Raw genomic sequence first — 24,686 nt, forward strand, 5'->3', positions numbered from 1 at the left:
TGGGCTGATGGCTCAGAGCCTGGAGCCTGTTTCCGATTCTGTGTCTCCCTCTCTCTCTGCCCCTCCCCCGTTCATGCTCTGTCTCTCTCTGTCCCAAAAATAAATAAACGTTGAAAAAAAAAAAATTTTAAAGAATCATGAGATACACAAGAAACTTTTAACCTAAAGATGTTCTCCAGTTTAACATCCACAATTCCTTTAATGAACAGTCATTATCAACTCTTCCCTCCATATCTAAATAACTAGTAAGTCCCACTAAGTCTTCTTTCACAGCATCTCACATCTGTCTTTTCCTTTTGTTACCAATTGCCACTATCCTAAGTCAGGGTCCATATCATTTTATACTTCTCAATTAATCTCCTGGTCTACACTCTTCTGCTCCCTCAACCACAGATTAATCTTCCTAAAATACCTCATCAATTCCTTTTAGTAGTTCAACAATAGATGCCTAAGGGTCAAGGCCAAACTTTATACACTGACATTCCAGTCTGTCCACAATTTATCTTTCTGTGCTCCTCCAAATTTCCAGAGCAGCCAATGCTATTTCGTATTTCAATCCTGCACTTCTCACATTATGTTAAAATGATCTCTTGGTGGGTTTGTTCTCTCAACAACATGATGTCCAGAGAAGTTAAGTAATTTACTCAAGGTCACCCAGCTGGAAAGGGTATGGCAACTGTGGCAAAATGTAGCAATTAAGGGCGTGGCTTTGAAGTCAAGACAGGCAGGGTTCATATCTAGCATTGCCATGGAATGTAAACCTTGGGCAGTTTACCTACCCTCTGAGATTCAGTTTTAATTTCCTCAATTTAAAAATGTAGATAGTAATAATACCTATCACATATATAATTTTGAGCATTAAACTTTAATATCATTCCCCTACATGCATAAATTAATAATATATGTTGTGAGCATCAAGATGAAAGGCCTCTAGATTAAGAAAATCTGAGTTTTGTTTTGCCCCTTCTTTATCACTTTCTGTGTAACCTTGGGCAAGTGACTCGATCACTCTGAATTAGGTTTCTTCATCAATTGAAAAAGTGACATGAAATATTCTCTAAGATTCCTTCCTATTTAGATTCTATATTCCAAATCATCCTTACTATCCTACCTTAATAGTGACAATTTATAAATTTAAATAATTTTATAGGTTTGAATTCAGTTTATACTGTAAGTTTTTAGGACAACAGTTTCTATGAGTTGAATATATGCTATGTAAGAAAGACTCCTTTCATTTCTTGATTTACTGCTTCTAAGATTTAGGTAACTTCAAGTCAAGTATACTAACATTGGTCAAATAAATTATTGCTTTCCAATACATACATGATATTTGAGACATCAATCATTTTCATTTGCCTTTGTGCTTCCAGGCTAAATAAGTACAATTTTTTTTAGTTAGATCTCTTCTCTTTCCACCCCCTTGAATATTTTGGCTGCCCCTTTTCAGTAATATTTTATCATTCTTGACGCATGACTACCAAAACCAGTACAGTAAGTGCTGGAGTGCCTGGGTGGCTCTGATGATATGAGCATGAGTTCGAGTCCCGCATCAGGCTGCTGCTATCAGCACAGAGCCTGCTTCAGATCCTCTGTCTCCCTCTCTCTCCGCCCCTCTCCCATGTTCTCTCTCTCAAAAATAAATAAACATTAAAAAAATAATATAGTAGGTACTAACAAACTAGTGATTTTGGAAAATATTTAAATAGAATTAATATTTTATTTCCATTACATCTATTTCAAGATCCTCAATGTTTCATTGACTGTCAATAGCAGCAGCACAACAGATCAATACCCTTAGGAATAAACAGTAGCTTTCAAACTGTGCTTTGAGAAACTCTAGTATTCTACAGTATATAAATTTCAAGAATCCTCCATGGGGAAATAGGGGGAGGGCACGAGGGCTGATGACAGGCTGAATGGGAAGGGTTCCTGCACCATCTCAGTTTCAATTAGAGCAGTTCTGTTTTCTCATTGGTGGCTCTAAAATGTCTCCACAGGAGGACCTAAGAGGCAGCAATCTTTTTAGAAGGGGGCATCAGGGAACCAGTCAAAACATGAGTAACGGGGCGCCAGGGTAGCTTGGTCGGTTAAGCATCTGACTCTTGGTGTTTTTTTTTTATTTTTTATTTTTATTTTTATTTTTTTTAATTTTTTTTCAACGTTTATTTATTTTTGGGACAGAGAGAGACAGAGCATGAACGGGGGAGGGGCAGAGAGAGAGGGAGACACAGAATTGGAAACAGGCTCCAGGCTCTGAGCCATCAGCCCAGAGCCCGACGCGGGGCTCGAACTCACGGACCGCGAGATCGTGACCTGGCTGAAGTCGGATGCTTAACCGACTGCGCCACCCAGGCGCCCCTGACTCTTGGTTTTAGCTCAGGTCATAGTCTCATAGTTATGGGATCGAGCCCTGTGTTGGGTGCTGCACTGGGTGCTTGGGATTCTCTCTCTCTCTCCCTCTGCCCCTCTCCTCCGCCCATGCTCTCTCTTTCTAAAAAAAAAAAAACCAAAACAAAAAACAAAAAGAACCCCACAAAACCCAAAAAACCCATATAAGCAAGTATGCTGCTTTTGCTCAGATTGCTCGTTAATTTGAGGTAGCTTTGGAGGAGCTGATAGAGGTGGAGGTAGTGAAAAGCTAAAGAGCCCTTGGTATACTGTTGTATTTTTTATCTGTTCTATGTAATGGTTTTTATGTTAGATTTAACTTTAAAAAGAGGGTGTAGGCTCAGTCGGTTCAGTGTCCTAACTTTGGCTCAGGTCACAATCTCACAGTTTGTGAATTCAAGCCCCACATTGGGCTCGCTGCTGTCAGTGTGGAGCCCACTTTGGATCCTTTGTCCCCCTCTCTGTACTTCCCCGACTTGCACTCTCAAAAATAAATAAAAGCCTCTGTGCTGACAGCTCAGAGCCAGGAGCCTGTTTCAGATTCTGTGTCTCCCTCTCTCTCTGCCCCTCCCCCGTTCATGCTCTGTCTCTCTCTGTCCCAAAAAAATAAACGTTAAAAAAAAAAAAAGTTTGGAAACCACTAGTCTATAAGTGTTTCTCAAGTTCCTAAGGACAAAGAAGATAAATTATATACTTTTACTTTTTTTAATGCTTATTTATTTTTGAGAGAGACAGAGAGAGGGAGAGGCAGAGTGTGAATGGGGGAAGGGCAGAGAGCAAGGGAGACACAGACTCCGAAGCAGGTTCCAGGCTGTCAGCACAGAGCCCAACACAGGGCTTGAATTCTCAAACTGCTTCAAGATCATGACCTAAGCTGAAGTCAGATGCTTAACCGACTGAGCCACCCAGGCGCCCCCAAATTATATATTTTTAAATATGTATTAGCTATAGTCAATAATCAGTTGTCTTTAAAATATGTTGCTGAATTTATCTTAACACTTACTTTAAACTTTTGTCCCTAACTTGTGTAAAGAAAAAAGATAAAATAACATCACTCTAGATAAATGTATCTCCTCCTGACTGCCAGTCAGCAAAGGAAAATGATTGCTTGGATTAGACATTGGCCTGTTTTTGTACTTGATGTAACTCCTTTATTTTCCAATGCTTCTTAGGCATTCAGACTCCAATGGAGCATAAAAAGAGAAATGTGCTTCACTGCCACAAATTCCAAATTGGGAAAACAAAATATCCATTCAAAAGTACAGTGTCAAATTGTTTATATCTGCAGTTTATCTACTGAGGTTAGAAATGGAAGGAAATACAATTTGAATCCAAAATACCCAGGGAGTGAGTAAAATGAAAGATTCAGCTGTGGTATTTATTTTGGAAATGTACCAGCAATAGTAATAAAAAGTGGTTTCTTACTTTACCAAGGAGGACAGCCATTTTGTGACGCCATCTGCCTTTATTTAGAGAAGCAACTCTGATCCAAATATTTAACTGCGAGTTATATATCCACACATCACGACCATTGATTCTTCCACCTTTAAATGCAAAACAATGTACACACAATAATATATATATCACTAAGGGACTATGCTCAAGGCATAGATAATTAAAACATAGGATTTATTCAGTCTAAGAATTTGTGAATTCAGTTCAATAAATGAAAGACCCTCTTAAAGTTTAATGGAAATAGTTCCACAGAGCAGATTTAAACTTGGCTGATTATCTTGAAAAATAGTAATTATAGGCCCCAAATAATAAAATGCAGAGTATGAATTTTACAAATGTATGAGACTATTAATTTGAATCAGACATCAGAAGCCCCCAAACAGAATTATTTAAAAAAAGTTTTTTTAAATCATCCATTTTTTCAAAAGTATACTATTGTACAAAATAAAGTATGTATTGTTACATTGTTCAACAGGTAGTAATATAGTAATCTGCAAAGCTGGTAAAATTATTAACCATGAACAGACTTAGGACCATTGATACAGTAGTTATACTTTGTATACGTCTGTCATTTTACTGTCTCTGATTTTAGATGTAACATCACATAAACGAAGTTAAGAATTTTGGGGCACCAGGGTGGCTCAGTTGGTTGAGCTTTTGACTTCAGCACGTGATCACGAGATCAGGTCACGATCTCACAGTTTGTGAGTTTGAGCCCAGTATCTGGCCCTGCTATGACAGCTCAGAGCCTGGAGCCTGCTTTGGATTCTGTGCATCCCTCTCTTTCTGCCCCTCCCCCGCTTGCACTCTGTCTCTCAAAAACAGACGTTAAAAAGAAATTAAAAAAAAAAAAAAGAAGTTAAGAATTTTAAGGAAAATCATGTTTCATAAACTTTGGGAGAATTTCAGAAAAGCTGGGTGGATTGGAGATGCTTAATTATATGGGTATTTTTCACTTTGCATACTTTACTGTGTTCCTTAAAACAAAGTTAACAGGTAAAAGTTAAGAAAAATTATACTATATTCTATATGCATTTGATAACATTTAAAATATGATGATTACAGGCATTTTTCTAGTGGATCTCTTATAAATCATTCTAGATCATCTTGAGCTCGTTTTTAAGCACAAAAAGTCACTCTTGGTTTTAATTTGTTGTATAAACTGATCTGCCTAAAGTGAGCATATTCACTTTCACTGTTTGTTTGTTTGTTTGTTTTGAGACAGTACTATTGTTTAAAACAGCCAAGCTATGTTCAAATTAAAAGTTGCTACAGTAATAATTCTTTACCTGAAACAAGAATGTCATTCCTTAGAGCACAGACCGCATACTCTGATTTGGTAAATTCTGGAAGCTTAGCCAAAGACTTCCATTCTCCTGTCACAGGATCATAACACTCAGTGTATGGAAGATTAAATCCTCCAACCCGTTCACAGCCTCCAACGACAACAATCACCTCAGAATAGCCAGTTGACCTAAAATAATTATTATAGGAATGTTTAAATAATAAAATACATGCATCATTGGAAACTCTAAAGACATACCATTATCATTAAGAAAGCAGAACACGATTATAAAGTAAACAGTTTATTCTCTGAGCATGTGCCAAATAATACAGGCTGCCAATGACTTACTTTGAGAACATTTATAAGGGATTTAGTGACATCATTTTCCACAGAAAATTTCTATGGGTACTTTTTTCTATGAGTTTTGCCTCAAAAATTGTAAAGCAGTCTAAAGATCCTACCTAACTCAACTGGAATCCTGGTATTAATAAGGATGACTTTCAAATGCAGTTTTGCAGCAATTCAGATGTGTATAATCACACCAAGGTAAGATAATGTAGACAAATGGTGCTTTTTCATCAGACTGCTAGTTCTAAAAAAATGAATTCATAGTATAAGTACCCTTTAAAGGAGTATGTGTACTTATTCAGAAATTATTTTTTATAATAATCTTTTAAAGTTAAGTAATTAAAGTAATCCAAAGCAAAACACTGAGCAGTCACTGAAAGAGTTTATAACAAAGAATGTTAATGGAAAAAAGCAAGACAAAAATTATACAGAAGGTCTCATCAATACTATGTAAAAAATGTATCTGGAAAGAATATACCAAGGTGCTAATGATAGCTCTCTCTGGATAGTGTGGCTTCCTTCTATCAACACAAATTTTCAAGATGATAATGAGCACGGAGAATTTTTAGAGTGGAAAAAAAAATATTTAGAGCACTAAGAGAATCCTAAGGTTTATGTTAGTCACAGGATTCTTTTGTTTTGTAGTTTAAATTTAAGTTAGATACAGGAAAAACTAAAAACTTATCTAAGTTTTTTGTTGTTGTTGTTGTTGTTCATAAGGATCAATAGATAGTTTGGAATTTGAAAGTTATTTGGCTTTTATATTTTTTCACAAATATAACTGAAATGAAAAATGCACCTACATTTTATGGTTGTTATAATTTTAAGTCTCATGAAGCAAAATGCTAACAATCCCTCTTCTATTAACTTAAATATGGAGGGAAGATAGACCACATCAGAACACTGATTTGTAGTTTTAGTCATTACACTAAAGTTACACAATTACACTAGAAAAAAACAAAATTAAGCAATACTGGTATGTTCCTCTAACAGAAATACTCTATTCTAGCTACATTTACTCATAGCTTTTCCAGCTAATAATCATTCTCCTGTTCCATGCCAGCCATATTTTTCCATTATAAAATCAGAAAAATATATTGTAGAAAAGAATCTTGTTCATAGATGGAATAAAAATTACTTTTAGGAACCCAGCAAATCATATAACCCTGATCTAGTACATAGTAAAATATTATTGGAAAGATGGAAATATTATCAATACTATTTTCCAAATAATTCCAAAATGAGACTATTAAAGTATTCCAAAATGAATAATTCCAACACAAAACTACTAAAAGTAAAGAGAATAACACCAGATACGTAGTATAACTATTAACTTCTCTTTCTTTCCATAAAAGTATCATTTCCCAAAATTACATTTAAAATACCTCTAAAACAAATCCATGTGATATTCCTCAAAGCCTTATTTATTGATTGATCAAAACAAAAGTTGCTAAATACTGTCATTGGGGTCCAACCACTCCCAATTATTTTAATGTAAAATCAATACAACTATTATTATATTATAGAATTGTACTTAACACTTTTCCTATAACATTTTATTTGTTTTATAGTTTCTCTTTGCTTAACCTTGCTTGCCTTTTTCAAGACTTCTTAGCCTAATAAACATATATTGTATGTTTTTGTACCTTGGGACAAGAGAAAATAGCACAAAAAGCTAATGGCCAAAACAATTAGTCTCACTAAAAAAAACACACACACACAAAAAAAAACAATTAGTCCCACTAAATAAAGGATCATTTCAGGTGTGCTGGAATGTGTTTTTATTTGAAAGGATCAATAAACTAGTAATTTTGCCTGTATGGAAGGTCTTATTTGCAACCAAATGGCTTTTAACTTAGAGACAGGTCTAGTGTTCTCATTATAGAGACTGTTAACCCAATAAAAGTTATTTTTATTTCTTGAGCTTGGAAAACTTTTATCTATGGTAGGGAGATGATAGCCTTAATGGAAATAAGTTACTCCAGCTGATGATGGCAACTAGAACAAAAAAGCATTCAAGATGATACTATAGGATGAATAAAAGTCTGGATATCCAATTCAATCTATGTATGCATTTTTGAGAGAGAGTGTGTGCGAGCAGGGAGGGGCAGGGGGAGAGGGAAGAAGAAGGAGAGGGGGAGAGAAGGGGAGAGAGAGGGAGGGAGGGAGGGGGGAGAGAGAGAGAGAGAGAGAGAGAGAGAGAGAGAAAGGCAGAGGGAGAGAGACAGAGACAGAGAGAGAGAGAGAGAGAATGAATCCCAAGCAGGTTCCACGCCCAGCACAGAGCCCAACTCTGGGCTTGATATCATGACCCTGAGATAATGACCTGAGTTGAGACCAAGAGGAGGACGCTCAACTGACTTAGCCACCCAGGCACCCCTCAATCTAATTTTTAGAGTGAATGTTACTTTATTTTATTAATATTTAATTAATTATTGTTATATATTTTATTAATGCTTTAAAATGAAAATTCTGATTTTGCTGTGATAAAATAACAAATATTTGCTGTTCCTGGGGGTGTATGACAACCAAATCATCCTTTTAAAAAATTTACTATGGTAATTACTGTTAAAAAAATTGTCACCCTCGGGGCGCCTGGGTGGCGCAGTCGGTTAAGCGTCCGACTTCAGCCAGGTCACGATCTCGTGGTCCGTGAGTTCGAGCCCCGCGTCAGGCTCTGGGCTGATGGCTCGGAGCCTGGAGCCTGTTTCCGATTCTGTGTCTCCCTCTCTCTCTGCCCCTCCCCTGTTCATGCTCTGTCTCTCTCTGTCCCAAAAATGAATAAACGTTGAAAAAAAAAATTGTCACCCTCTCTTATCATGAATTTAAGATCAAATTAGAAGATTACATTCTTTGATTTATGTGAAGGATAAAATAATTATAAATCCATAGGATATTCTCAACCTGATGAACAAAATGTGTAATAATTATCAGGTTCAGTTAAGAATCTTAAAAAGCAAAATACAGGACTTGTCGGCTAAAATAACAAACCTACTTATTATTAATGCCAAATATGCCAGATACTACACTTGATCTTAGCCAAAAGGCCGAGAAGCAATATTGCCAAATATGCCAGAGATAGGTGAACTGCCAAACTAACTCTCATCAACAAAAAAGGGATCAATGGGAATGGTTAATGGTTAATGGGAAGAATAGCTGAACATATTTAAAACGCACAACAGGAAAGGCAGTGTCTCCATATAGCAGGACATTGGAAGGGAGAAGGGAAAGATATTAGTAATGTAATCTATTCATCATTCCAAGATTCAAAAATATCTGAAAACTGCTCCACCAAACAAAATAATTAACTAAAATAGAGGTATGAGACTACATGGTTCTTTAGTCCATAAGGTATGACACTTACTAAACTCAATGTATTAATATATCTAAAAAAACCCTTACATATCAAAAGAGGGGTTTGGTCAGTTATAGAAGCAACAAGTAAATGAATGAAAAAGTATAATAATCACAGAGGCAAACATTTCCTGTGCTCATTCAAGTTATTTCTTTTTTTTTTTTTAATTTTTTTTAATTTTTTTAACATTTATTTATTTTTGAGACAGAGAGAGATAGAGCGTGAACGGGGGAGGGTCAGAGAGAGAGGGAGACACAGAATCCGAAACAGGCTCCAGGCTCTGAGCGGTCAGCACAGAGCTGTATGCGGGGCTTGAACTCACGGACCGCGAGATCATGACCTGAGCTGAAGTCGGACGCTTAACCGACTGAGCCACCCAGGCGCCCCTCATTCAAGTTATTTCTAAGGGAAAAAGAATCTTAGGTTAGCTAACTTGAACATTACTGGTTCTTTGGTAAGAATATTTTTGTGGTTGTGGAGACTTGCTCAAGCTATACTAGCGGAGAGGATTCTGATTCTAAAGATCTACTAACTCCCTTTGTTTGGATTCCATGCTTGCCCAAACAGCCTTTGAAAACCTTCCCACTTAGTGACCTGTCCATAGTAAGAGAATACTCTAAACAGACTGACTTAAAGATCTATATGTGCTGATATAGAATAATCTCCAAGATACTTATAAGTGATAAAAACAAGGTGCAGAGTGGAGTGTATAAAAAAAATAGGCAGGTATGTGTGCATATATTCACATGCCCACTTCTATATGCAAAGTATATTTCTAAAGAGTTCAAAAAACTGGCAACAGGTATCCTTTGGGGAGAATTGATATATCAAGGGTCAGGTAGAGGGAGACTTACATGTATACTTTTATGTAAAATTGTTTGAGTTAAAAATAAAGAAACTAACATGGAGAAAGATGGTAAACTATGGATACTATAGTATAACAGATTATTATTCTTAAGAGGGACTGGAAAAAATTGAAAACACTGAATTTTAAAATACTCTTTTTTTTTTCTGTGAGAGAGAGAGAGAGAGAGAGACAGAGAGAGAGAGAGAGAGAGAGAGAGAGCACAAGTGGGGGAGAGAGGCAGAGAGTGAGAAAGAGAGATAAACTCCATGCTCAGCATGGAGCCTGATGCAGGGCTCGATCCCACTACCATGGGATCATGACCTGAGCCAAAATCAAGAGTTGGATGCCCAACCGACTGAGCCACCCAGATGTACCAAAAATACTATTTCTTAAAAACAAACAAAAAAAAAATTAAAAGATTTATGTATTTATTTTGAGAGAGACAGAGATAGTGAGAGTGGGGAGGGGCAGAGAGAGAGGAAGAGAGAGAGAATCCCAAACAGACTCCACGCTCAGCACAGAGCTGGATGTGGGGCCAATCTCATGACTGTGAGACCATGACCTGTGCCAAAATCAAGAGTTGGCTGCTTAACTGACTGAGCTACCCAGGCACCACCACCCCCTGCGCAAAATCTTAATCATATCTTTGTCTACTCATTGGTTTCCAACAGGAACTTGAACCTTGTCTTCCTTATGCACATAATTTTCATTATATAGTAACTGATTATTAGTCAAGATAGACAATTATTAGAAAAATACTTAAAACTGATTCCAAACTCAAAATGATAAGTTATTAAATCTTAGCTATCTCTATTCTTCAATGGAATGTGACAAAGAGCATCAAATTTTTCCATAGACATGAACAAACTATGCTTAAAATAAACCACCTTAAGCATTTCTGTCTCTCAAACAATATTTCCTATTCTGTAAAAGTATAGCACAAATTTGTAATGTATTTTTATTATTCATAAAACAAGTAAAAACTTTTGTTGTGTATTTTTGTGTCAAATATGAGCGTATACACTTTTCATATGGTATTTCCAATCCTCGCAATATTACAAAGTGGCATTAGGCTTATTTTAGAGAAGAGGAAACTGATAGAGAAGTGAAAATGCTTTGCCTAAAGTCATGGAACTATTTGTACAGAGCCAGATCCTAGACTAAGCCTGATTCTGAAGCCAGTATTCTGAACACATAATGATGCTTGCACTTGTTTATTAAAAAACAGCATTATGTACTAGTACAGAGATTTAAAGTTACATAATATATATTAATAAAAAGACAACTATTCCTAAGCTTTATTCCTATGATTGGTCTCTATTGTTTTTTCTACCAGGGCTTTACAACTGGTAGTACAGATTATCAGAATTTACATGCTCTTAGATTGGCCCATACTTTCTTTCTAAGTAACCCTATCATACTGTTTTCGATATAATGTATGTTGGGGTTTTCTCTCTCATTTGAGAGACACGTGGGTATATATAGGTAGAATATCCAGTATGGATTGAGCTCCAGAGAATACTTGGCACAGGATAAGCATTGAAGAAATACTGGCTGATGTGAGGACTATAACCTAACTGTACAGTGGTAGGAACAGACTGTCATCACCCTAATCCAGAGTTAACTTTTGCATCACTCAAGGTGGGATGACCAGATATACTATGTCTCTTAATGTAATGCCATACAATATATACACATTACCTAGGATGAATTCTAGCCAAAAATATTTAACTTGTCTCCATCAAGCTGGAGCTTGTACTAAGTAACACCATAAGGAAGCAACCTAATACAGAAGGTGCAATATTCTCCTGGGCAACTTACCCATCAACAAGTTAAAATTATGAAAAAGAAACTGTTCTAGAATAAAAAGACTTGGTGGAAATAACTACATGCAATGAGTGGTCTTTGACTGGATCAAGGTTCATTATGGAACAGTTTAGGGATTGGGGAAATATGGATATGGACTGGGTATTAGTTAATATGAAAGAATTATTATTGGGGCGCCTGGGTGGCTCAGTCAGTTAAGCGTCTGACTTTGGCTCAGGTCATGATCTCACGGTTCATGGGTTGAAGCTCCATGTCAGATCTGTGCTGACAGCTCAGAGCCTGGAGATTCTGCTCCACATTCTGTGTCTCCCTTTCTCTCTGCCCCTCCCCCATCGTGCTGTTGCGCGCGCGCTCTCTCTCTCTCAAAATATAAATAAACATTAAAAAAATTAATAAAATATTTCAGCTCATGACCTGAGCTGAAGTTAGACGCTCACTGACTGAGCCACCATGGTATGCCTATGTTATTGTTTTAAAGATGCATCCTGAAGTAAAAATAAACAAACAAATAATTTTTTAAAAATTGGCTGAATGAATGGATTAATAAAAGAAAGAGAGAAGTCTGGGCTGGAGATATAGGTTTGATAGTCAATAGCATATATGGTAATTAAAATGAAGAGAATAGATGAGATAACCTGGGAAGATGTAATATAAGGCAAGGCAGACAGATGTGAACCAAGGGGATGATCAACATTTCAAAGATAAGACATAGAACCATCAAATTGGAAAAGAGCAGCTGGAGAAGAAGACCATAAGGAAAATAGTGTTTCAGAAGCTTGTGGAGGAGAGAGCATCAAGAAAAAGTAAAACAATTGATAATGTCAAATCCTAGTGAGAGATCAAGGTGAATAAAGACTGCAAAGAAGCTAACAAATAACAAATAGAAGGTCAGTAATGACCTGATTGAGAGGAGTTTCAGTAGAGGGACTGGAGCAGAAGTCAGAGGAGTGAACTGTACTTGAAGTGGAGACATCACTCCTCTTTCAAAGAAGTTTGGAGTTTCTCAGAAAGATGAGAACCTGTACAAACAATACACATTGTTCAGATAATGAAATTCCTAGTGATTGGTACTAATATGCAGTAACAGATAAGTGAAAGAATATAAAGAACAGGAGGTGATGGTAGAGTTGTAAAATAAAGCATTTCTCTTTATATTCCTCATGTAATGCCTACATAAAATAAATATCTTCTATTACATTTACAATATTCTGTAAATTCAATGTAACTACAGTTTGGTTTTTCCTACTTTTCTCTTAAATAAAGATGACATTACAACCTTATACAGATTATTTCACTGTATGAAATGGATCGATTCCCTTAAAAATTGGATGTAAAATACATTTTTACAAATCAAATAATTAAGTGAATTGGAAAATTATCTATTTATATTCTAAGCTTAATTATCCTTAGGCTGCAATCTGATTTCATTTATGTCATATTTTTATAATGCTAATAATAAAATAACTTGGTTTGATTTTACAACATATATTCCTTGGTCCCTAATTCTAATCTTATGCGTATATAGGAGATATGCAGGAAAGGTATTATTAACCCTATGTGACCCAAAACCATTCTCTCTGCTATAAGGGCATTCTGTTTAGAAAAATACACAATTTTGGGGTACATGGGTGGCTCAGTTGGTTGAGCATCTAACTCTTGATTTCAGTTCAGGTCATGATACCAGGGTCGTGGGATCAAGCCCCATGTAGGACTCCATGCTGAATGTGGAATCTCCTTGAGATTCTCTCTCTCTCCCTCTGCTCCTCTCCTCCGTGCACTCTCTCTCTCTCTCTAAAAGAAAACACACGATTTTCCCCTTGGAGGGATACTGTGTATCCGGAAAAGTTCTAGAACAGCCCCAAAGCTGTTCAGTGTTTTTTTTTTTTTAATGTTTATTTATTTATTTTGGGAGAGAGAGTGAGCACAAGCAGGAGAGGGCAGAGAGAGAGGGAGAGAAAGAATGCCAAGCAGGTTCTGCACTGTTAGCTCAGAGCCTGACGTGAGGATTGATCCCATGAACTGTAAGATCATGACCTGAGCCAAAATCAAGAGTTGGTGCTTAACTGGCTGAGCCACCCAGGCATCCCCAGTGTTCTTAATTAATACATTGAAGAACCTTGGTCTTTTACATTTTTAAGCTCAGCCCAAGTTTCATAACAGTCCTTAAATAAAATAACAGCTTAAAAAAATCAGTATATTATATAATAAAATTGCATGTTCTTGTCCTTTGTTAAAGAACTGAGTAAAATATTTTATATTTCTTGCTTATAAAGCAATTACTTTTCATGAAACTCAGTTGACTTTGAAGAAAAAAAGTACACTCTAACTCTAATACAAAGAAATATTACATTATTTTTTTGTAGTTTTAATTACCCAATACTGTATCCAAAAAAGTTCAGACTGGGAGTTTTCTTAAAGTGGGTCAGACCTATACTATACTACATAAATAATAATAGCTAATAATTTTTAAGTACTTCTGCACACCACTTCTGATGATGAGTACCTTAAGAGTTATTGCACTTAATAGTTAACTAAGTACTATTTAAATCATCATTCTCATTTTACATATGAGGAAAGAGATTAAATCTTACTATATCCAAACTAGTATAGATGTTAAAGACATGCTATCTCCTAATATGCTGAATTTTAATCACATATAAAAGAATAATAATCAAAATCAAGTCTAAAAATTTGATTTAAGAGCTATGCTCTAGTAAATTTATAGGAAAAGTGGAGACGCTTTGTGAAAATAAAAATAAACACCAGTTTCACAACAATGTGAATATATTTAACACTACTGAGTAGTACACTTAAAAATTGTTAAGAAGGTAAAACTTACGTTATATGCTTTTTTTACAATTAAAAAAATTAGCTTTGTTAGAAAAATATTAGAAATATTTTTTACTGTAATATTTCTCACAATAGCTGTTTCTTGCTTATTCACAGTTTGGCACATTTAGTATTATTCCTTCAATTATTAAAGCATGGATATTATTTTTCTATAGTTTATGAATTAAAATCTATATGTGCTTTATAAATACACATTGTAAGATGATACAAATATAATACTGAATTGAATTCCCACCTCCAAACATAAATTTCTAAATTCTCTGATGATACAATTTTTATATTCAGAAAAAAATTTAAAAATTGAGATTGACATTAAATATAGTAACCATGGCAATAAGAAGAGATCTGAAACATGGGTTTTACATCTAAGAATCCACTCAATATATAGCAGCTTATTTACTTCACATTTATATTTCAAGTTGTCTGTTTGGAAAAAAAGGGAGTCTGTAAATTGGCCGATTGTTTTTTACATGTAGAGGCAATCGAAGACAGTCTACCAAAGTCTTTAGTCTACTTTATATCCAAAGGCCCTCTGGAAAGAAAAGTGAAATGATCTGGGACCCTATAAATGCTAAGAGAAATAAGTAGAAATATATTGAGATGTGCAGAGTTGTAAAGACCCTTTGCCATACCCTTTCATAGCTCAGAACAATAACAAAAAAATGTTACTGTTGAATCTAGCCTTCACTGGCAGAGACATTTTATTTTATTTTTGGGGGGAGGGGGGCATTTTAATGATTTACATAATCCATAACAAATCTTAAATCATATAAAGCTACATGTAGACAATACATAAAATAACTAACTGAGATTTCACTCAGGAGGTTTAAAAATATTAAACAAATAAAAACTTGTGTTGATTATGTTGTAGTTCATTTACAAACAGTTTTCTCACCTGCGTGGCCTAGTCCTTGGGGACATCATTTCATTCCCAAGTATGTGGTACCGTCTTGCTTCATGCAACAACTGATAACACTCAGGAGAATTCTGGATCAATTGGTCCACCTCAACTGTTTGGACAAAGTAGTTGGGATGCAACAGAGGGAGTCTCACATGTGTCAGGAGCTCATGTAACAGTGGTCTTCTCAGATCAACAGCACGATAGACCCAACGCATGACGGCTTCAAAAACCATCTCCTCTTTACCAATAACAAGTTCATCACTACAAATATAATCAATAAGTTCATCTTTATCAAGCTCAAGAAATTCTTCATGCTGGGACACATCCTCAAAAGTCTGTAATGCAAAATTCTTGCATTTTGTGAAGAGTGTTTTGAGGGAATGCGTATCAGCAAAGCGCTGGATTCCTAAGCAGTTACAAGGATCAAGTTGCTCCTCTAAGAACTTGGCACATGCATCACGGAGAACACTAATCTGAAAGAGGCTTGATGTTTCAAAGAGATATTGTACATTCTCTGTAGTGATCTTTACTTTTCCAGTATAAACATACTGCAAAAAACATTCCATGGCTTCAGCTAAAATACCATTAATCTCAACCAACATTTCTCTGCTTTCTCTGTGGTCGTTACAAAACATAGCTCTGAAATAGCTACTGCAGGCTGAGAGAACAGCTCTATGGCAAGGAAATTCTTTGCCTTCCACACAAATGATAACATCTGTGAATAAGCGGCTGTCTCGGAATTCATTGAATATCTGGAGTATGTTTTCAGCATGGGATGATCCTGAAGAGAAGTCAAAAAACTCACGGCCTGTCAGAGATTTAGGGTCCATTTCAAAAACTTTACGTTTAGTAGCTGGGGAATCACGCACCCCAAGATCCTCTCTGTTTAGTCTTCGTCCCAATATTAGTACCATTGTTACATCAGTTGACTATATAATTGTTGAGAAATGACTGTTAAGTATCTTCTTTATATGGCTACAAGCAAAAAAAAAATGAAAACATTTCAATATATAAACAGCACTCTACATAGTTTCATTTTGATGTAAACACTACGACAAAATCACATAATGTATCTTATACAGGACATATAATATGATCTCATTTTAATAAAAATTGCTAAATAAAAATTTGCATTATGGGTATAATTTGCAATAGTATTCCTTAAGCCCATCTCCTCTAAAAGTATTATGCAGTTTGTGAATTACTAATAACCTCTGTCTCCCCTATTACACAGATGGGTTCCATCTACTTACTGTAGAGTTAAGAAGGAATGCTGCAAGACAAAGAATTTGACTACATTCAGAATCCTAATATAAATGTTTTATTATCTTAATATATAGTATTGCTAGAGGGGAATTCAGCTTGATCTACCAATGGCCTTTAAAAATATGTATACTGGGGCATCTGGCTGGCTAAGATGGTAGGGCATGCAACTCTGGATCTCAGGGTTGTAAGTTCAAGTACCACAATGGGTGTAGAGATTACTTAAAAGAAAAAAAAAAAGGAAACTGTCTGACCATCAAGTCCCTTTCTAGCAATCTATTCTAAAGAAATAATCAGGAATATGTGGAAAGATTTATTTACAGGGATGTTCAATGATGTATTAATAGAAAATACTTAAAACAATCTAAATGCCCTACAATAGGAGATTAGTTAAACCACAGTACATCTTAAGGATGGAAGACATCTATGCAGCCATTTAAAATTATGTAGACTAGGGGGGCGCCTGGGTGGCTCAGTCGGTTAAGCGTCCGACTTCAGCCAGGTCATGATCTCGCGGTCCGTGAGTTCGAGCCCCGCGTCGGGCTCTGGGCTGATGGCTCAGAGCCTGGAGCCTGTTTCCGATTCTGTGTCTCCCTCTCTCTCTGCCCCTCCCCCGTTCATGCTCTGTCTCTCTCTGTCCCCAAAATAAATAAACGTTGGAAAAAAAAAATAAAAAAAAAAAATTATGTAGACTAGGGATGCCTGGGTGGCTCAGTCAGCTGAGTGTCTGATTCTTGGTTTGGGCTCTGGTCATGATCTCACAGTTTGTGGGTTTGAGCCCTGTGTGGGACTCTGCACTGACAATACAGAGCCTGCTTGGGATTCTCTCTCTCCGCTCCTCCCCCACTTGCATGTGTTCTCTCTCTCTCTCAAAATAAATAAGTAAACCTAAAAAACTTTAAAAAATAAAATTATGTAGACTATTTAACAATACGGGCAAGTATTTATTAGGTAGTATGTGGAAAGCAGATCATAAAATATATGCTAAAGAACAGAAAAAAATTATGTATCAGTGGTCTCAGGGAAAGAAAAAAGGAGACACATATGCCAAAATGGTAAGCAATTTATTTATCTTCTGTTTTTTTCTATTTCCCCCAATTTCAACTATAAATATGTGGTATTTTGTTTTCAGATTTTTATTTTTTATTTATTTTTTATTTTTTTTAATGTTTTTATTTATTTTTGAGACAAAGAGAGACAGAGCATGAGCAGGGGAGGGGCAGAGAGAGAGGGAGACACAGAATCTGAAGCAGGCTCCAGGCTCTGAGCTGTCAGCACAGAGCCTGACGCAGGGCTCGAACTCACGGACTGTGAGATCATGACCTGAGCTGAAGTTGGATGCTTAACCAACTGAGCCACCCAGGAACCCCTGTTTTCAGATTTTTAAAACACATGTATCTATGTCCTTCTCTCTTTTGCTAGTAAGAAACATCCCTAAACTTCTCTCAGAAATGACTATGAATAGGTAAACTAATGGATTGAGGTAGGGGGCTGTAGCTATCAATTCTTTTAAATTTTGATTTTTAAGGTGGTTCTTCTACTGCTACTTTTTTTCACATCTCCATAAGTTAATATGTGATCCAAAATGTATTTGTAATTGGCCTAAGAGCACTCAGAATAGCTCTCAACTATTCCCATGCCCTCATAATCTAACACAGAATTCTTTCTTCTTCTTCTTCTTTTTTTTTTTTTTTTGAGAGAGCAGGCTCAAGTGGAGGAGAAGGGCAGACGGAGGAAGCCAGGGGGAGGGGGGGGAGAGAGAGGGAGAGAGAGAGAGAGAGAGAGAGAGAGAGAGAGAATCCTAGGCAGGCTACTCACTCAGCATGGAGCCTGACATAGGACTCGATACCTCGACACTGGGATCATGATCTGAGCCTAAATCAAGATGCAGACGCTCAACTGAATGAGCACCCAGGCACCCCATCATACAGAATTCCTTCTAACGGTCCCAGCTTATTTCTGAAATATTTCAACAGTCAGACATCCAGACCTAACTATGGCATCATAAAGAAGGCTTAAGAACATCAGAGATAACCCCCAAAATGAAATGCCATCCTACATTCACAAGCCACAAATAAAGTCGAGACTTTGAGATTTAACAATCTTAATTTAGGACTGTATTTTATATACCCCATCACGTATTAAATTGTACCCCATTTTTAAAATCATGTGACATTACCAAGAAAATATGAAATATCAAAATCAAGAAGCAACTCATCTATTTCATTCTTTTTCATATTCTTATTCTATTTGCTTTCTTTTCTCCATCACTCTAATGACCCACATATCCTAGTTACAATATTCACTAGATGCTTCCAACTTTCATCAACTCGCTCACTGAGTTTATTTAATTCTGTCAGTTCCATGTCTATTATCATCAACAAATACTTACTGTGTGCCCACCTTTGTCAGGATACTGTGCTACACCTATGGTTTTCAAAGATCTAAAGGTATTACTAGATATTGCTGTTGAAGTTTTTATTTTAAATACAGTTGAGACAACACATATTCACACAAAGATAAATAATAAGGGAGCATAGGCAATATGATGCCACACTGGTACAGACAGCACAGTTCCCACTTACAATGGGAATGTTTTTTACCTCTTCATATAAATTAGCATTTAATCTTCCTGAAGTCCAGATGATAGAGTTTTCCCTGGGCAGATGTATGCCAGGCTATTCTGATTGTTAGGAAAAAGTACTTGGTTATAACAACATTTGAAGGACACCTAAACGTTTGCATGTACAGAATCTTTTCTTTCTTTTTTTTTTTTTAACGTTTATTTTTGAGACAGAGAGAGACAGAGCATGAACAGGGGAGGGGCAGAGACAGATGGAGACACAGAATCTGAAACGGGCTTCAGGCTCTGAGCTGTCAGCACAGAGCCCGACACGGGGCTCGAACTCACGGACCGTGAGATCATGACCTGAGCCGAAGTCGGACGCTTAACCAACTGAGCCACCCAGGCGCCCCAAGTACAGAATCTTTTCAAAACACTCCTCTCTTCATCTCCCAATTTTGCAGGGAAAGTCAGAAAAAAATCAAGCAGTTTTATCAGTCAAATGGAATAAAGATGTGAGTAACTATTTTCATTTGGGATCAGCAGGTGGGGATTCAGAGGCAGTAAGCTGATAGGGAAATCCCTGCTGTGTTCATGTAGATTGTGTGGATTTTAAAAGTCATAAAACAACTGAAGAAGGGCCATTTTGGTCCCCTCTAAGAATTCTGGCAAAAACTGAGGAAGTTCTTGGAACTCTATCAGGTTAGGCTGTAGGAACAAATAAGAGCCAAACCTGTGTAATAATGGCCTATTAACTGGTTTGACAACACCATGGGAGCTATATTTCTTTGTATGCATTAAAAAACAAAACAGAACAACAACACTAATCTTTTTTTTAAACTGCTTGCCATGTGCCTGGCACTTTCTAAATTCTTCATACAGATTTAATGTAATCCTCTTAACAACTCTATGAGGTTGTTATTACAATTAACAAAAAGTTGTTTTATAGCCTTAGGGACTTTATATACAGGATTGAGACAGATTTTTCTAAATAGGCAAGAGCTATTTATAAAGTAAGTGAAAGACTGATAGGGATAAACTTTACCCTCACTTCTAAGTTAAAAAACAAACAAACAAAATTTTAAGTATTCAAATATACATGCAATTTATTTTCTAACTGTGTAACAAAGTTTGTAATGTAATGAAACAGTTATAGCCATAGAAACTGATGTAGAAGGCCTACTTTTTTTTTTTATTTTTTTTTTTTTAACGTTTATTTATTTTTGAGACAGAGAGAGACAGAGCATGAACAGGGAAGGAGCAGAGAGAGAGGGAGACAGAGAATCTGAAACAGGCTCCAGGCTCTGCGCTGTCAGCACAGAGCCCGACGCGGGGCTCGAACTCACGGACCGTGAGATCATGACCTGAGCTGAAGTCGGATGCTTAACCGACCAAGCCACCCAGGCGCCCCTAGAAGGCGCCCCACTTAAATAAACAAGTAAAAATAAACCTGAGAGAATGTTTATGATTAACTGGTTTTTGGAGCAATGTCAAATACCAGATATTTAGTCAGTAAAATTAGCTTTTCTTAAATTTGAGAGAATATTAGTTTACCCACATGTTATAGTCCAAGAAAGCTAGCTTTTGAACTGAAATCTCATTATGCTTTGGAGGTTTCAGGTAACAGATTTGCCTAAGAATAAAATCTTCATTTTGTAAATTCTAATACCTAAATGAATAAAATTATATAGGCTTAAAATATTTTATTATCAGTTTTAAAATGTATAATCAAGAACCAAAAAAAAAAACAGGGAGAGGTTTCTTCTATCTCTTTTGAGACTTTCCTGACTAGAGAGTTCATGTTTGCTTCCTTGCAGGTCACACAACTTCTTGGGTTATGGCTGCCCACGCATGTGTGTGCCATCCACGAACCCATGTACATATACATATACCATGTACATATACATATACATGAAAAATTCACTTATAATACATATAGTCACTTCCAAATGGACAGTAGCACATATCTCGAATATGCTTTTAATCTGAAGTTATCTCAGTATTGGTTCAATACACAGAAACCTATCTCCCATAGATGAGAGATCACTACTGTGCCTGAATGCCAATTTTTTGTTGTTGAAACTGAAAAAAGTTCAAAGCATGTAATATCACAAGTGATAACCATTCAATTATGATAAACATAAATACGATATGGAATATAACTTATTTTAATCTTAATGCTTTACCAAGTTAAAGCTTCCCAAATCAAAAATTTATCTATAAATTTGCTTACTTAGTTTAAATTCTTATTGCATTTCAGATTCAAAAAATTCACAAACTGTTGTTTTTGACTCGTGATATAATGACTGGCATCAACGACAACAAAAATCTTGGACTTTATGCCTTTTTTGTTCTACATTTTTGTTCTCTCAATCTTTAAATGAATACAAAAACAATGCAAAAGAATGCAAACAAAATGCAAAACAAAATAACACACTGTAAGAACTAAGAATTTCCTTTTGGCTAAAAGGGACAAGAAAAATGAAAAGATAGTCTGTTTTCTGTATCTAGTAATCATACTGTATCTGGTATTTGTTAACTGGTATCTGTATCTGATAAATTTAGGGATAGTAGATTTTTTTTTTTCAACTTTTTTTTTTTTTTTTAATTTATTTTTGGGACAGAGAGAGACAGAGCATGAACGGGGGAGGGGCAGAGAGCGAGGGAGACACAGAATCCGAAACAGGCTCCAGGCTCTGAGCCATCAGCCCAGAGCCTGACGCGGGGCTCGAACTCACGGACCGCGAGATCGTGACCTGGCTGAAGTCGGACACTTAACCGACTGCGCCACCCAGGCGCCCCTAGGGACAGTAGATTGAGTGAGTTAAGTATTAATATAAGGCTGATGTTACAGGAGTTAAGAAGGATTTGTTTTCTTATGCTATTTTCTGCCTCTTATTCTTATAGCTGGTTCCTTGACTGTTGACTGACAAGAGGTCTTCCACTGCTTTCACCCAAGGCAAAACTGAAAATCCCGTATTAGAACAGCTATAAAATCACCTGCTATTACAAAGTATTCAGCAGCAAAAAGATACTTGTTTACTGCTTTGTATGTAAGAGAGACTATCTCATAGATCTGAGCTGTTTGCTTCCAAGAAGTTTTGGCCTGGCTTTTTGCACATCTTCACTTTCTCTAGACTTTCTGAGAAAGTCTCCCATTAACCAGTCTGCACAACACAAAATATAAATTCTTCCTACTGATGACAGGGTAAATAATTTACACAGGGGTCTTAGAAATATGAGATGCATTTCAAAGTGAATCTTTTGGGCTTCCAGGTATACTTTAATAGCTTTTGTTTTCCCATTTTACACAAAGTGTTTTATTTTAACTAGTAATGGTTAAAAATGTAAAGTTACGTTTAATCACATCTCAAAGTAGAGTATCTAATATAGGTTCAAGATTTATAATAAGTGATATAATAAATGAATTCATACACAATCAAGCAAACAAAACATAAATTACAGATTGAATTCTAAAAACTGAGCAAATATCAAAGCATCATCATTCCTTTCAGGAAAGAGCAAGCAACTAAATAAGCATCACAGGGCACCTGGGCGGCTCAGTCAGTTGAGCGTCTGACTTCTGCTCAGGTCATGATCTCACGGTTAGTGAGTTCGAGCCCCACGTGGGGCTCACTGCTGTTGGGGCGGAGACTGCTTTGGATCTTCTGCCCCACCCCCACCCCCCTGTCCCTCCCCAGCTCACATGCTTTCTTTCTCAAAAATAAACATTAGAAAAAAAAATAAGCATCTCTAGATAAAATAAGAGGGAAAGATGTTTGTTCCAAAGGAATATAATGACAGGAAGTTTTATCTAGATAAAGGTAGTGAATACAAGGGTGATCAGACTGCCAAGTCAGCAACTGACTGCCAGAGTCACATGATTTGTCTAGAAAAGCTAGATCCCTTTCTTTCTCTCCCTCATTTCTTCAGGATCTTTATTCCTGATGCTACACTTGAGAGACTTTTCTTAACATAAAGATTCTTCTGGTTAAAGGTACTCTAGCATTGGGGCACTTGGGTGGCTTAGTCCGTTAAGAGCCCAATTCTTGGTTTCAACTCAGGTCATGATCTCAGGGTTCATAAGTTCAAGTCCCATGTTGGGTTTCATGCTGGTGATGCAGAGCCCGCTTAGGATTCTCTCTCACTTCTCTCCCTGCTCCTCCCCTGCTCACTCTCTCACACTCTCTCAAAATAAATAAATAAACTTAAAAAGAAAAATAACTAAAGGTACTTCAGGGTTTTATTTCCAACTGTAGAACTCATGCATGTTGTAGACCTAGCTCCTGATTGCTAGGTAGATTTAAAATTATGTTTTTGGCCTATGTCACAGAAACATGAGGGGAGATAACTTCTTTTAGTATTTGTAAGACTAGAGAAAAATTAGAAGAGGGGCTAAGGATATCAAGGAGGAGCTGAAACAAGTAGATAAATACTTTGTTAACAGAAATGACTGTGACACTGCCTTCCTTTGATCTTGAGAATAGATATAATTTGTTCCCCATTACTCTGATTGGCCTAAGTAGTCCCTGGTTAAAGAAAGAAAAATGGTTTAGATTCTCTAATAGCAATGTTTAGGAGTTTATAAATACTATAAATATAATACCTTTTGAGCATTTGCTTGATCAAAGCCCCGGTAAAAATACTTGTGTTATTTTAATTTCCACACCTAAAATAAACAGAGAACAGCAATATATAAATAAGATACTAATCACATCATGCATAGTTGACATTATTTACAAATATATTGAGGGGTGCCTGGGTGGCTCAGTTGGTTGAACATCTGACTTGGGCTCAGGTCATGATCTCACCGCTTGTGGGTTCAAGCCCTGTGTTGGGCTCTGTGCTGACAGCTCAGAGCCTGGAGCCTGCTTCAGATTCTGTGTCCCGCTCTCTCTCTGCCCCTCCCTCGCTCATGCTCTGTCTCTCTCTCTCTCTCAAGAATAAAACATTAAAAAACAAAAACAAAAACAAATATATTGAAACAGTTTTTAGATTTCAGTTTCTGACTTTCGCACAGTTTAAAAGTTTTGCATAGAAAGTCATTACTGAATAACAATTCCCTAAAACAAATTAATAATTTTGTGCTATTTTACATATGCATTAGTTTCCTTATTTATCAGCTTCCTTACTTGACAATATTATCTTGGAGTAACGTTTCTTGAAAGATGAGTAAACAAATATTTGTGTCAACAGCAAGCTAACTGGTGGCACTGAGATGACAAAAATATATATCCTGTGATAATTCTGCAATGGATATTTGAAGAGTGTCTGGTAATTGATGTTTTATCTGAGTTTGGGGCCAGTAAATAATAGAGTCGGTCTATCAATATTAGAAAAATTGACAGTTTAGGGGTACCTGAATGGCTTAGTCGGTTGAGTATCTGACTTCAGCTCAGGTCATGATTTCAAGGTTCATGAGTTTGAGCCCCGTGTCAGGCTCTGTGCTGACAGCTCAGAGCCTGGAGCCTGCTTTGGATTCTGTGTCTCCCTCTCTCTCTGCCCCTCCCTCGCTTGTGCTCTGTGTCCCTGTCTCTAAGATAAATTAACATTAAAAAATTTTTTTAAAAAACCCAAAAATTGACAGTTGAGTCATTATGTAAT

General features: G+C 36.5%; 1 protein-coding gene and 1 pseudogene across 8 annotated transcripts in view; both read right to left on the minus strand.

Moving 5' to 3' along the window:
* KLHL24 (kelch like family member 24) overlaps positions 1–24,686 on the minus strand; it is a 46,888-nt gene that overhangs the window by 12,513 nt on the left and 9,689 nt on the right. For 4 of the 8 annotated variants that reach the window (XM_045502820.1, XM_045502814.1, XM_045502819.1 and 1 more), the window contains 4 exons: positions 23,689–23,751; positions 15,251–16,231; positions 5,133–5,317; positions 3,814–3,932 (listed from right to left, as the gene is read on the minus strand). In XM_045502820.1, coding sequence (XP_045358776.1) covers positions 3,814–3,932; positions 5,133–5,317; positions 15,251–16,170 — 1,224 coding nt within the window. In that variant the 5' untranslated portion in view covers positions 16,171–16,231; positions 23,689–23,751. Of the gene's footprint in view, positions 1–3,813; positions 3,933–5,132; positions 5,318–12,404; positions 12,525–15,250; positions 16,232–18,337; positions 19,316–23,688; positions 23,752–24,686 lie in introns of those variants that run through there. The other 4 variants (XM_045502816.1, XM_045502815.1, XM_045502821.1 and 1 more) reach the window with 3 other exon arrangements.
* Positions 8,371–8,535, minus strand: LOC123576331 (annotated as a pseudogene).

This window comes from Leopardus geoffroyi, chromosome C2 (assembly GCF_018350155.1).
Source record: "Leopardus geoffroyi isolate Oge1 chromosome C2, O.geoffroyi_Oge1_pat1.0, whole genome shotgun sequence".
Taxonomy (NCBI): Eukaryota; Metazoa; Chordata; class Mammalia; order Carnivora; family Felidae; genus Leopardus; species Leopardus geoffroyi.